Source organism: Accipiter gentilis, chromosome 3 (genome assembly GCF_929443795.1).
Source record: "Accipiter gentilis chromosome 3, bAccGen1.1, whole genome shotgun sequence".
Lineage (NCBI taxonomy): Eukaryota > Metazoa > Chordata > Aves > Accipitriformes > Accipitridae > Astur > Astur gentilis.
The window spans coordinates 37244428-37259469 of NC_064882.1; the positions used below are offsets into that span (position 1 = coordinate 37244428).

At 45.8% G+C, this 15042-nt stretch overlaps 1 protein-coding gene across 1 annotated transcript; it reads left to right on the plus strand.

The window, feature by feature from the left end:
• The first annotated feature begins 6597 nt into the window (after positions 1–6597).
• GPR78 (G protein-coupled receptor 78) lies at positions 6598–13904 on the plus strand. Its single transcript, XM_049791058.1, has 3 exons — positions 6598–7450; positions 7910–8023; positions 11986–13904. The coding sequence occupies exons 1-3, from the start codon at positions 6783–6785 to the stop codon at positions 12221–12223; spliced, it is 1020 nt and encodes a 339-aa protein (XP_049647015.1). The 5' UTR covers positions 6598–6782; the 3' UTR covers positions 12224–13904.
• The last annotated feature ends 1138 nt before the right edge of the window (positions 13905–15042 follow it).

Here is a 15042-nt window from a genome sequence, read left to right on the forward strand (position 1 = left end):
AAGTAAGGCAGGCAAAGGAGAATTCCTACAGTACAGCAGAAGAACACATGCTGGTTTTTTCATATGTTGGCTCCTGGAACTTCACTGCAAGAGTAAATAAATTGCCTCAGCAGTTTCTGAAAAATGCCATTTAATGTTTGCTGGCCCCTGGAAGTGCCAAACATTGTCACATTTGTTGAAAATGCCAGTAAAAGGCTCCTGGGATTTTCATCCCCATGCCTGCAGCTTTGATAAGTTTTATAACAAGCTGGTGTAGTACAGCACTGCTAGTGAGGCACTGTAGAAAAACAGCAAGAAAAATGCACTTTAATGTTTATTCCTGTCAGGTTAAAAAATCTATCGACATACCAAATCCTTAAGAAGTGGACAAAATAGATGAAAATGGAAGGAGGCTACATGTGCTCTTACACTGAGATTCAATAGCAATCCACTCACCATTTTATTTTTTCTCGAGACTGCAGAAAAATTATACCTTTGTAAAATGAAAAATTCTGATTATGGCCCAAGTCCTGAGTATTCCATTAAGGCAGGAGTAACTCTGTTGTAGAACCAGTCTGAGGAAAGAACTGGCTTAGTCTGGGTATTTTGAAGAACTTGACACTGAGCTATGGAAGACAGAGATTCAAGTTCCTGTGCCATTTGCTCAAGGGAACAGTATTCCTCCATTAATATATCAGACCTGCATTATAGCCATAAAGCTGTTGGGTGTAAAAGCTAGTTAGTGTTTGTTTACCTCCTGACAGAAACTTCACTGAAATCCATATATTTTGCTGATCAGTAGAATAGCATATTTTTGCATTCACATTTTTCATTGTACTCTAGGAAGAAAATCTAGCCAGCTTTATTCCAAAGACGAATCTTGCAATCCAGAATTCTGGTTCTACCTGCTGCCTCATGTTGTGGGAAAGGAAGACAAAATGAACTGGTGGGAGAAAGAGGAAGCATTGACACATATCTGTACATATCCATTTTTAGAATTGTATCTCAGCTGAAACTGTTTTGAATTCTGTTAATATTTTGCTGTTTTCCTTTCATCCTCCAGTATCTGTGCGCTTCCATTTCCATTAAGAAACATCAAGAATAGAATCATAGAATCTCTTAGGTTGGAAAAGACCCTCAAGATCATTGAGTCCAACCATTAACCTAGCCCTGCCAAGTCCACCACTAAACCATGTCCCTAAGCACCACATCTACACATCTTCTAAATACCTCCAGGGATGGTGAATTAACCACTTCCCCGGGTGCCTGTTCCAATGCTTGACAACCCTCTTGGTGAATAAATTTTTCCTGACATCCAATCTAAACCCTTCCCTGGTGCAACTTGAGGCCATCTCTTCTCGTCCTGTCACTTGTTACTTGGGAAAAGAGACCAACACCCACCTCGCTACAACCTCCTTTCAGGTAGTTGTAGAGAGCGATAAGGTCTCCCCTCAGCCTCCTTTTCTCCAGGCTAAACAACCCCAGTTCCCTCAGCCGCTCCTCACAAGACTTGCGCTCTACAGCCTTCGCCAGCTCCATTGCTCCTCTTTGGACACGCTCCAGCAGCTCAATGTCTTTCTTGTAGTGAGGAGCCCAAAACTGAACACAGTATTTGAGGTTTGGTCTCAACAGTTATTCTTGTGGCATTTTTACCTGTTTCTTCAAACCTCAGCTCCGTCCTCCAAAATCAAATGTATTCTGCGTCAATTATTTTGAGATCAATTTTTGTAGACTGTAGGAATATGTCTAGGTTGCATAAACACAAACATGAGACAAAAGATTTTTGCAAGTGTATAGTTTTAATAAAACTGCAAGATTATCTGTTGAACTATGAGATTCCTCATTACAATATTTAAGCAATTTTTAAATAATTTCAGTCTGCAGAACTGTTGCATGATCGAGCTTCATATTTCTTTTGCTTTTCTGCCTTTGTAGGTAGTTATGATAAATACACATGCTTTTACTGCTCCAACTTTTTCCCTGCAAAGTAGGGGTCTACAGGAGGAATGTATAGACCTTTCAGTTTGGCTTTATTCCATTTTAGGAAGACCTTTATGATAAAGCTATTCCACAGGTGGTAAATGTGCCCACTGGAATTCTGCCACGGGAACAGTCTTGCAGAATTGTATTAGACTGGTGAGTCAGGCCTCGCATCTTTGCTGAAGAGACTAACAGCATGTCAGTTATTACATTGCTACTATCTGCTTGCTTGTTTGTCTTACAGTTCCAGAAGGAATAAAAACTGTATTAGTCTAGCAGGTAAGGATGCCCTGCTTGCTCAGAGACCCTATAGTTCAAATGATAATAAAGTAGGACTCTGAAAAGAAAGAGGAAATAAAAAAGTATGAGGGAATAAAAAAAAAATTAAGATGCTGCTGAGTCTTGATGGACTGAAGGACTCTAGCTTCACTAAAGCTTCATTAACTAAAACTAGTGCAATAACAATAACACACCTGCTGCCATTGTGGTGGTGAGAAGATATTTCCATGGGTATTAACCATTCTTGCTCACTTTTGAAATGGGTCACTTTTTAGCAAGTGGCCTAGAAGTGAAAAGCTTTGTTCTTAACATCAGATCTGTGAGTCATTCCATTTGTGCCGATATTGGTTAATGTAATTTAATTTCCCTCTCTTCACCTGTCGTAAGAGAATCTGGGGGAAAGGGTTGCTTTTCTCTGTTGATTTATTGTTTGTTATAACTTGTTTGAGATCGCCTTCTTTCATGGTGCTTTCTTAAATTTAGAACCAAATTAAATGTGTTCCTAGCCATTGCAGAATACATTGATTAGAGCTGAACTATGCTCGGTTGTGATCTACGTCGAAGTTTGCATGACACGTCTCTCCTGGAGTGAAACTAAAAGGCAATTTGAATCATCCCCTATTCCTTTCCAATGAATACAGTCCATTAACCATTAAATCCAATAAGTTGTGGTCAATATTCAGAACAGATGAATGTGTAGGTTTAATGAATGATGCAGCTATTAGAATAAAAGTCTCAAGTACTTACCTAATCTGTGTTGAATAGTCTATGTCTATTAAAGGATAATTAATGACAAACACCTCTTTTTTTCCCCCTCTTCTTATTTGTATTGCAGCAGTCTCCACAGTCCCCAGTTTGAATCAAGACAACATCTTTGATTACGAAAGTAAATACTGTAAGATCTTGATTAGGAAAATATGTGTGTTTAGTGTGACTGTGGTGAGCATTTGTAGTGATTTACATATGTGTGCTTACATGCAAAAAGGTGGCATGAGTATATGTGTTTTCAGGGGCTAAGGCAGTAGACGCCTACTTTTGCAAACCCCCAGTGGCAAGTTCAAGACTTCTGGTCTCACGCAGGCAACTGTTTTCAGCCTCGTAAGCTGTAAATGGGCATTTCAACATCAGACTGAAAGGTGGCTGGTGTGAAGTATTGTGGGTTGCTGCCTGTAAATGGGAAAGGGTCAGCAGAGGACCCACATCCCACAGGAAGTTATGCATATATTTAACTTGTCACATTGACCAAGGTCCACTGAAAACAAAGGGGGAAATCTAACAACATCATCCCTACCGGGTTCTTTGAGCCCAGGATGTTATTGCAGGGGACCATACAACTCACTGTACATGTGAAAAAGCAGAATAATTTTTTTCCTGGCTTTCGGCTACTTGCCACCTTTTTCTCTTTCTTTTCTTGTCTGATTTTGATGTGTTCTTTCCCCATTAGTTTTCAGAAACAATTCATTCTTCATTTGAAAAGGCTGTATGAGAGAAATTATGTGTGTATGAGCAGAAGAGAGAGAAAGAAAGAGACAGAAGTTGCCTTCTGTCTGGATCCAACAGGAAATAGCTTCTCAAGTAGCTATCACAGTAAGAGAACAGCACATCTAGGTTGTCTCTGTGATGATATAAAATAACATCTACCCACCTGACATCACTACACAGACAGCCTCTAATCCCAGATGGCTAACGTAAAAGCTCCATAACCTTGTGGTACTATTAAATGAAAGGTAGGTCATAGATGGGTTCTGACTAGTAGGAACCTTAAGAATTGCTGCTGTGAGAGAGGGAGTAATTGCAGAACCTCTGGTCTGCATGGACACAGCCAGCTTCTCCCATGATGACTCAGTTTTTCCCAACCCTCTGTGCAGTGTTTGGCTCTGCAGTGTTGGTTGCCTGATGACAGAAACACAACTGAACTCTGAGGGAACTGGTACTGTCATGCTTTTATAGATTTTTTTTCTCAAATGCTTACACAGATATATATTGGATTTTTGTTTGTCAAGCATAAGCACTGTCGAAAGTATCTGCTCTTTTTTAACTTTGGATTTGACAGCTTTCTGATCAAAGAAAACATTCATTTTCTTTCCATCCTGAGGAATAATACAATACTGGTTCTCTTCCAAATAACACATCTCATGTCTTGTTGCTTTGCTCTTTCCTTAAAACGTATAACTTACCATAGCAAGCTTTTCAATTAGGGCCTGATCCAAAATTTGTAACTGCCATTGGAAAAAAAACCCCAACAACATTGCCTTCAGGCTCTTTTGAGCAGTTTTACGTGCAGTTATTCACACAGTGGTCACACTTGCGTGACAAGGCTACATTGTAGGGACAACATATACAATACAACATGTCCTTAGGATATTAATAGTCGTTTTGGATAGTGGGGAAGCTACCTTTTCTTCTCCTTTTTCTTCATGTCAATTCTGGTGATCAACTGTAAAATGTGACAATGATTAGACATGGCAGATTTTTTCTGTACCAGTGTTTTGGTGCACTGTGACTTACACCTTCTTTTTTTCCTTATATATTTTTTTTTCTTCTTATTTTTTTTTTAAAAAATCTAAGACAAAGATTTATGGCATCTTTGGGAATTAGCCATGTGATCCACTTTCCTGACAGGTGCAGAGGGAGAATTTCTGGCCTCTTTCATGTCTGTCTTTTCAGCTTTTGCCACAGTGCAATAACTGAAAGAACGTTTCTTACCATCGAAAGGTTGTGTTAACAGTGTAAATGGAAAATGGCAAGAGAGAGACTTTGGTTTTCCACAGAATGTGCCAGCACCACCCTAACGCGGGCACTTGTTCAGCCAGCTGGGGCTTTAAAAGTGTGAGTCCAAGTGGCCAAAGGGAAGTCTCTAACCGAGAAACACCCCTCATAGCTGGCCGATGGGGACGGTGTGAATACCCAGAGGGCAACCGCAGCTCCTCTAGGCACTATGAAATAAAAGGGGGGGGGAAACGGCAGGTGATCCCTCAGGTGGAGGGGATGGAAGCCTTCCAAGGGGCACGGACGCCGGCTTTTCGACAGGTTCCGGGAACGCCGGGAGCAGACGGTGGTGCGCGCGGGGTGTGCCTGAGCGCAGCGCAGGTATTAAGCTACTAGCAGCTCGTCGCCAGGTTCCGATCCTTCCCGAGCTTCGCATTAGCGGAAAGTTGGGCTTCCCGTCGCTGTCGCCTGCGGTCCGGGAGCCGATCAGACCGACTCCGCGATCCCTGGCTGAGCCGGTGCCTCGCAGCCGCTCGTCTGCGCATGAGTCGCGGCGGGAGGCTCGGCGGCTGGAGTATTTCAGGGGCTGGGCACCGGGGGAAGATGCTCAGTGCCTGAAGCAGGCCGTGCGCCCGGCGGAGGGGGAGCCGCGGCGGGCCACCGAGAGGGCGCCGGCGCGGGGGGGCAGCGCGGACCGCGGCCTGAAGGGCGGGCGGGCGGCCGTCGGGGCAGCGCCCGCTTCAGCACCGCGGACAGCGCGCAGCGAGCACCGCGCCCCCGACTCGGGCCCCGCTGCCCCGGCTGCCCGCTCCCCCCGGTTCCCGCTCCCCTCAGCCCCGCTCCCCGCTACCCCCGGCTCCCCTCTACCCCCGGCTCCCCGCTCCCCCCGGTTCCCGCTCGCCTCAGCCCCGCTCCCCGCTACCCTCGGCTCCCCTCTATCCCCGGCTCCCCGCTACCCTCAGACCCGGCTCCCCGCTAGCCCCGGCTCCCCGCTCCCCGCTCCCCCCGGCCACAGTCCCCGCTACCCCCGGCTCCCCGCTACCCTCAGCCCCGCTCCCCGCTACCCCCGGCTCCCCAATACCCCCGGCTCCCCGCTACCCCCGGCGCCCCGCTACGCCCAGCTCCCCGCTACTCCCGGCCCCGCTGCCGGCTACCCCGGGCTCCCCGCTACCCCCGGCTCCCCACTACCCCTATCCCCGGCTCCCCACTACCCCCGGCCCCGCTACGCCCAGCTCCCCGCTACCCCCAGCCCCGCTCCCCGCTCCCCCCAGTTCCCCGCTACCCCCGGCTCCCCGGCTCCCCGCTACCCCCAGCTCCCCGCTACCCCCGGCCCCGCTCCCCGCTACCCCCCAGCCCCGCTCCGCGCTCCCCCCAGCTCCCCGCTCCCCCCGGCCCCGCTAGCCCCGGCTCCAGTCCCCGGGCGCCCCGGCCCCGCTACCTCCGGCTCCGGTGGCCGGGTGCCCCCGGCGCCCCTACCCTCGGCTCCGGCCCCACTCCTCCCGGACCTCTCTCCCCCCGCTGCCTGGCACCGCTGTCAGGGACCCCCCGGCCCCTCTCTCCCCCCGCGGGTCCCCTCCCCTCCCCTCCCCTCCCCTCCGCCGCGGCCGGCCGCCCAGCCCGCACCCCTCGCTCCTCTCTCTGCAGCCTCGGCTCTGCTCCCCGCCCCCTGCTCCTCTCCCTACACGCCGCTGCCCCCGGCTCTTCTCCCCGCTCCCCCGGCCCGCGCCGCCGGCAACATGCGCGGGCGGCCGCGGGCGGCGGCAGGCGAGGCTGCGGTGCCGGCTCGGATGCCCCCTTCCTCCTGCCCTCGCCCGCTCCAGGCGACCCGCTGAGAGATGGACTTGGCAGGCGTGCTGCTGGCGTTGCTCCTCGTGCTGGTGCTGGTCGTCTCTCTGCTCTCCAACCTCCTGGTGCTGCTATGCTTCGTCTACAGTACGGAGATCCGCAAGCAGGTCGCCGGGGTTTTCCTGGTGAACTTGTCCTTTTGCAACCTGCTCCTCACCGTCCTGAACATGCCTTTCACCCTGCTGGGGATCCTGAGGAACCAGCAACCCCTCGGAGGCTGCGTCTGCAAGGCGGTGGGTTTCCTGGAAACTTTCCTGGCTTCCAACACGATGCTGAGCATGGCAGCGCTCAGCATCGACAAATGGATTGCCGTGGTGTTCCCCTTAAGCTACACCAGCAAGATGCGGTATAAGGATGCTGTGATATTGATGGGCTACTCGTGGCTCCACTCCCTCACGTTCCCCTTGGTATCCTTGTTTTACTCGTGGGTAGATTACAGCAACGTTTATGCCTCTTGCACCTTACACCTGAAGGAAGAGACGGAGCGGAGAAGGTTTACAGTGTTCACCATCGTCTTTCACTCCACCAGTTTCATGCTGTCGCTGGTGATCTTGTGTTTCACCTATTTAAAGGTGTTGAAAGTTGCCCGATTCCACTGCAAGCGGATAGACATTATTACCATGCAGACTCTGGTGTTGCTGGTGGATATCCACCCCAGGTAATGCGTGTGTGTTCGTATTCACAGCCCCGGGGTGCTTGCGGTAGGTGCCCGGGGTGGAGAGGGTGTCCTGCCTCCCCAGCTCCCTTTCCCATGCCCCTGCCTGCCCCGGCCACAGGGCGAACGCTTCCGCCTCTAGTTTCAGACGCTGCTTATAGTGCCACGAGACGGTGGCTTGTGCATTCCTAGCCTGCTTTGTCTGAACGCTAGTCCCGCTCACCGGGTGCTCCCACTTGCCCGAGCTGCCTTTACCAGGGAGCTGCTGCTTCGGCGAGTGCGATGTCCCCAGGTTTGGCGGGGCCAGAGCTGCCCTCCCCTCCCGTGGGGGCTGCCCTGCCCTCCCCTCGCCCGGGGCAGGGGCCCTGGGGCCGGGAGCGAGTCCTTCCCCTCTCCCCTGGGCTCACATCTTGCCTCCCTGCTTCTTGCCTTCACCCACCGACTGCTCTTTTCCCTTTGCAGTGTGAAGCAGCGCTGTCTTAATGAGCAGAAACGGAGGAGGCAGCGGGCAACCAAGAAAATCAGTATTTTTATAGGGTCGTTCGTGATCTGTTTTGGTCCTTACATTATCACCAGGTTAGTATCTCCTGCTGGGGTGGGGGACTTGCTGGGACCAGTATGCCCTCTGATGCCCAGGTGCCCTGGGGGAGGGGGGAGACAACGACGACCCACGGACTACAGCTTTTTTGGGGTGTCAGAACCTGACCCAGGGCTGGTTCTGAGGGGCAGAGCGCACACACACACACAAACACACACACACACACACACACACACACACACACTCACGCCGACCCTGCCCGCACACCAAGCCCACTGGGCGAAGCCTGGGCAGCCTCTGGCTCTCCTCCTTTCCTCATTGCAGCCAGGTCTGGGTGCCTCTGCCAAGAGCGAGAGGCTTTTAGGACGAGTACCAGGAATTAATTACATGCCAGTGGGAGATGAAAGCAGTTTAAAAGACTCGCCACCCTTCTTATTAGCACAACCCGAGCAGTAGAGAGGAAAGCAGACAGCTTTTCCTGATTAGCTTTTTTTTTTTTTTTTAAAGGCGTAAGGCCAAGTTTGCTGCTATTGAAAGCTGAGGTGACATAATTTAAATTTATCTAGGCTGATAATTTGTCTGATAAGCTTTGTGTCTGAAAACATTAATGTCTGTAAATGTATTGCTAATGGTGCAGCGTGGCCTTGTGATGAGGTGCAAGAGTTATCTCCCAGGAAAACCAATAATTAGACTTTTAAAATGTATAGGAAACACCATGCTCCTCAACTGGCCAGAGTTATTGGCACCCACCCTGGTGGTTTGCACCTCTTTAAGTAGTCATGCATCATTCTCGTTCCGTACTTGTATAGTCTTTATACAACATATGGTTATTATTTTTAAATCTTGCATAAATCAGTGAGCTGGAAGCCAATGTAACTATACCGAATTGCAGCACCTCGGGATTTAGCCTTTAATCTCTAAACTAAAATGGGCTACATCTTTCACAAGTGATTTTTTAAAATATTTCCCACTTCACAGTGTGTTCAAGACACCCTTGAAGAGTACTGACTTCTGCTGAGGAAGGTGCACTAGTCTGCAAAACCACCCTGGTGAGGGCTTCCTCAAGGTTGCTACCAGGCTGCTGGGGTCCGCAGCCGCACCAGCTCACAGAAACTGGCCAGCTTTAGTACGCTGATCTTACACAGTCACATATATAGAAGGCCATTTATGATCATTGTCGTTGCCCTTTTCTTACATGGGTAGGGGGATAGATTTAGGCCAGTGCACAGAAATGACAATGTTTTTTATCTTTAGGATGACATTTATTTTGGTTCCCATTTATATGTTGGAGGGGAGTCCTGACTGATTGCCTGGATAACTGCATTTTTTTTTCTGCAGTTGAAAGGATTATTACAAATATTAGCATTACATCACAGAGTTAAAAGGTTAATTGATCACCGTTCAGTACATTCTGAGTAATTTTCTATTCCCTTTTGCCATAGTCAGGAAATAATTATATTGAGCAAAGTAGATTTTGCCATCTTCTTTTTATCTGAACATTACCAAGCTCAGCAAATTCCAGCATTGCCACATTTTTCAGGGTGGAGATATTTCTCATAAACTTCTAAAATAAAAGTGACTTCCTTCTTCAGACCTTGCATTTGGCAAATGCGAGATGGTGCATTTTCTATGTGTGACAAACTGGTACCTCACGTGTCACCAGAGAGAAGACTGAGGGTTGGTTTATGTAAACGCGTGTGTCAAGGTACGGCTTCTGTCTCAGTCACAAGGACTGAGTTGGTTCAGTGACAGAGAAATGGGAAGCATTTGGGGAGGACATCCTCAAAGGCTCTTTGCCCCAAGGGCAAGACAGTGTCCAGGCAGCACTAGATAAGAGGTGTCGGTGGAGGTGAGGTTGGAGGACTTGCTGCTATGCCCATTTCTCCCCTCTTCCCCCATTCCGGTTTTAAAGGGGGTGGCACTGAAGCAATCTCCATGGAGGCAATGTGAAAGATAGCCTCCCTGTTTTCTCGCTCTTTGGCCTGGTGACTCAGGTTGCGTTGTGAGCTCAGTATTTGGTCCTCATTTCAGAAATATGAATGAGATTACCAATATATTCGTCTGTTCGCTAAGAGCCAACAGATGAATTTCATCTTTTTTGTAACAGCACTGAAAACAAGAAAATGATACTAAGATGCACTCGGATGAATATTTCTAAGGCTGACTTGATTTGGCCAGGCCCTTTATCTTATTAAAATCTGTGTAATTTTTCTTCTGTTGGCTTCAGTGCAATTATGTTTGAGCCCATAATACATTAAAGGGAACACATAGTAATGCATCTGTTTTCATGACAGAAAGATACCTTATTCTTTTTATTTAGGGTCTTTATAAAAACATCAATTGTGTAAATATCAAATGTATGTTGCTTGTCTTAGGACAATATACGGGATGGTACGAACCTAAGCAACCACGCAGCAAGTGTCATTTATTGTGCATTTATTTGTTTCTCACATTTTGTGTCTTCCTGTTCCCTCTGTTTTGAATTCACCGGAATTTTTTCCAAGCAGCTTCAGACAGAAGTCATCTGGTTTTTAATGCACTTGCCATAGGAATGGTTTCACTTTTATGCATACAAATGAGAAATTTTCCTGTCAGAGTTCAACCACTTGTTGCAATGGTCAGTCCTAGTGGTGGTAAGTCAGCTTTTCTATGAGGAGGGATCGGAACGGCTTCAAAAGTCAGCACCCTGCAAGTTGGGAGCTCTGCACTTTGGAAGGAGGCCAGAAGGTTCTTCAAGCTTTGAGAAAGCTTCTGATCTTACATCTTCAAACAGTGATGTTTTAGGGTACCGAAAAGGGCTGGTTTATCTCATGGTACTTTTTTTTCTTCTGGAACAAATATAGCAAAATAGCACATTCTTGCTCCTGCAAAAGGTTTCACAAAAGATGTACAGGTAATAAAACTTCTCACCCTGTTCTTTCCACCTTCCTGGAGAGTTTGCCCACTGCAGATGAGCTCTATGCCAGACATTTGCTGGAACACTCTGAAGGTTTGCTCTCCCTTCTGTGGAAAAATGGTTTAACTTAGTTGCAGTTTCTCCCCCCATGATTAATACGCCCATCTGAACTGAGGTGCTGAGGCCACTAATCATCCATGAAGCACAGACTAGGAGACGCAGGTCTGGAGAGAGCTGGCTGGTCATATAATGATGATAAAAGTGTTGTCTCCTTGTTTTCTTTGGCCAAACTAGCGGTCAGCCAAGTGCACGCAGAAACTTTCACAGGTAAGTAGATGCAGTTGTGCTCCTAAGCATACTATGGGATGGCAGGTGCCACCCAAATCACTCTGAGATACCGCCGTGTTGTTCTTCATACTGCAACAGTCTAACATGAATCCTCTTTGCATACATGATAATTCACAGCAGTAGTGTAATGCAGGTTCACTCTTCTGTATCTGAGGGGTTGGATTCAGTGGTCTAGACCAGGTTTGTGGTATCATTTCAGACGCTTCACAGTATCCAAAACCTCTACATAGCTTGGCAGATGTGACACGGGACTCAGAGGAGACCCACAACTTCCAGGAGCAGCAGCCTGATGCCAAGGGGGTTATGCCCAAATGTCTCAAGTGTCACTAGACTAGAGTTGAGTGAGCCTGGATGCCCCAAGTCACATGTGTCTATCTCAAGCTTGCCACGGGAGAGGGGTAGTTAATTGTGTCACCATGATTTTGACCACTTACCAGCACAACTCTCTAAATTCAGAAAGTGAGCGATAAACTGCAGCAATTTCTTATCTCTGATGCATGGGAGCATTCATGTTGAAAACACAGTGTTTGTCTCTTTTCATAGAGGGAATAATTCTTGTCTCCCAGTAGCCTTGATAGGGAAGTTCCCTTTGCCTTCATTGTATCCGAGAAGTAAGTACAGGGCCCTTCTCCTGCAGGGACTGTGTACTGTAAGAAAATAAGTGTTACTTTAATGTTTTATGAAGCACGAGTTGAGCACTGGGCTCAGTGTGAATATAACACTCAAGTGTTTCCCTCTCTCTTTAATGTTTAACAGGTTGATAGAGCTCCTTCCTTTTGTTACCATAAATTACTACTGGGGAATTATAAGCAAGTGCCTCACCTACAGTAAGGCTGCATCAGATCCATTTGTGTACTCACTTTTACGTCAACAGTACAAAAAAGTTCTGATCAACATCGTCAACAGGATACTTAAGAGGGACCTGTATCCGTCATCGGGGTACAACAGCTCTCTCGACACCGAAAACGATTACTGCTTGCACAGAACAAACTAACAACATGAAAAGCATTCCCCTTCGAGTGAGACAGGTGTTTGCTGCTGCTGGAAAGCTGCCTTTTCCCTCTCGTGCCGACAGTGGTGACAGCGTCTCCAGGGCATGAAAGCTGCATTAATGCGATGCTTTTCATTGTGGACTTTCCGGAGAGGCTCTTCCCTGGTCTGCAGCCGAGTACAATATATGGCAAAGCCTTGTGCCTGAGTGGATAGAGTAGGCTTGAGGGGTTTTAAGAGAGCCTTTGGAGGCTTTAGAGAAGCCTATTGTTTTTAATGTTTCGTGTCTGAAAACTTGGTATGTCTCGGAGCGTTCCACATCAGATGTGATACTCCAGTGTCTTCTGGGACCACAGGAATCCCCAGGTTGGAAGGAGAGGTTCAGAGTCCTCTGTGCTGCACGTGTAACTTGGCAGCCCAGGATCTGCTCTGTTAGTTTTGAACATTACGAATAAGTCTTTTAATTGATTGATTTATTGTATTGGTGCCTCGAGTGAGTCAGCACTTTGAATCTGAGATTGTTGTTATTATTATTTATTACTAGGCATCATGATTGTAACATAGCCTTTAGGAAGTGGTACATATATTTGATATGCCAGTATTCTATCAAGCATAACCAAAGTCCACATATCTGAGTTACTAATATTTAGCACTTCAGTGGTATGTGATTACAACAATTGCAGCAACAGTAATGAAGACATATATGGAATTTAGTTAAATAGCACCGTAGTTCCATCACTGAGCTAGTAGTCCTATTCAAACAAGCTTTTATTCAGAAAAAAAAAAAATCAGTTAGAAAGTAGAAGTGACAGATACCACTGTGTTTAAGATATATTACTTCAGAAGCTATCTGTTTTTCAAGAACAGGCTAAAGTATATTAATTCTTTTCAAGGGATATATATAATGTGTAAAATATTTCATGCATTGGCTATATTTCGTGGATTGTAATAATATTGTACAATCTTTTCTTTTATAATGATTAATTAATCTGGTGATTTTAACTGATACCAAGAGATGTTGGAGGGATATTATAACAGACCTGCTGCCAAATGCCCAGAAACACGAAGCTGCTTTATTATTATATGTATTTTTCTCTTTTATTTATTTTTAAATCTAAACAGGCTTTGAAAAATGTGGGAATTATTTTTGAACAATATTCCTTTGATTATATAAGACATGAATCAAAATATTCTATGGCATTCAGTGAGCTACTATTTTCTAATCAAGTACATAGGGGAAAATTAAAGCAATTCTAAAGTATATTTTAAGAAAAAAAAAAAAGAAAGAAGACAGTAAAGAACACTTATTTTTTATGTAACGATGGACTTGACCCTATTAAGCATTGAGAAGGCTATTCCTGGTCAAACTAAGCATGTAAGCATGTGATTAGGCACAAATATATTTTCCTTTGAAGTTAACAGCTCTATTCCCAAGCTGAAAATTATGTACATGCTTAACCGTTTTGTAAAATCAGTGTTGAGCAGTCAGCACATTGAGAAGGTTTTTCCCACCATCCACAATGAGGAAGGAGAGCATCTTACTGCAATCCCATTGAAGTCAAGGAAAGGTGATGCTGCATAACAAATACAATGTTCTCCTATCTCCTACTTTTAATCTCTGAGGCCTTTCTGATGCTTTTTTTCCCCCATGTAAGTACCTTAGGCCTCCGTGTTTTGCATCTATAGTACTGCCTGTGTTTAAATTGAATGTACTATAATGGTTTTGTCTTCTTAGTAAAGTATTTGTACTCTCTCCAATTTTGTGTAAATACAGTATTTAAAAAAAAAACCCAACAAATGTCCATGGAATCTTTCCAGTTTTACTGTCTTCCTGTCTGCCTCCACATGCCTCCCTCCTCTGCCGTGCCACTACAAAAACTTGATGCTTCAGACTTTAATTTCAGCTGCAACATAAGGACCAGATATCTCGGGGGGGGGGGGGAGGGATGCTAAATTTTCAGCTATTTTTTAGTCAGTTTTGTGCCAAAATGTTTTGATAGACTACAGCATTTATCTGTGAATAAACATGAGTTTAATGATACCTACAATTGTTAGCTTACCTTTGGTTTCCTAAACAAAATGGTGGTCACTTTAAGAAAGGAGTATGTTACATATAGTTAAACATATTAAATTGTCACCTCCAAGACATACAAGTGAAATAAATCTTTGATCTTTTTCTTAGTATCAAGAAAATAGTAGAGAAGAAAAAAGCAATAATAAACTTTAAAGCTATTGCAACAATAAACTTCTAAAGCTATTAAACTATAAGCCACATTTTAAAGGAATAAAACAGAACATAGTTAAACTGCTACATTTGCTATTAAGTTAATTAATGAAGCTTATTCATGCCAATTGAGGGTGTTGTCATGCACATACTTTACAGTACCACTCAACTTCACAAAGCATTGAACATTTCTGGAGGTGCAGAACATCTTTTAGTTTTAATTTCCATAGAGAATTAGGAAGCTAAGGTCTACAGCATACAGAAACTAAGGAAGAGCGAGAAGATCTGTAGTCCTCTCAGTCTTGATTTGCAATGAAGCTTAACTGCCTTGTTTAGCATTACCAAAAGGCATCTTCCTCTGCTCAGTATGCACAGCCAGTTCTGCAGGTAAATTTTTCTTTCTCTCTTCTTCTCACCGCCCCCTCCCCACCAGAGACGGGCTTGCTCTACTTTTCTAACGGAGCAGGAAGCATTCAGTGAGAGGTCTCAGTTTCATTCCCCCACCTTCCCGACGTAGACAAAACTCTTGTTAGCTTGCTGCTTCATTCACCACGCTCTGAGTTATTTGGGGACAGGAGGAGGTAGGGGGAAAACACACT

Coding starts and splice junctions, on each gene's coding strand:
- GPR78 (XM_049791058.1), top strand. CDS start 6,783: ATGGACTTGGCAGGCGTGCTGCTGGCGTTGCTCCTCGTGCTGGTGCTG. Junction 7,451..7,909: donor CTGGTGGATATCCACCCCAG/GTAATGCGTGTG, acceptor TTCCCTTTGCAG/TGTGAAGCAGCGCTGTCTTA. Junction 8,024..11,985: donor GGTCCTTACATTATCACCAG/GTTAGTATCTCC, acceptor AATGTTTAACAG/GTTGATAGAGCTCCTTCCTT.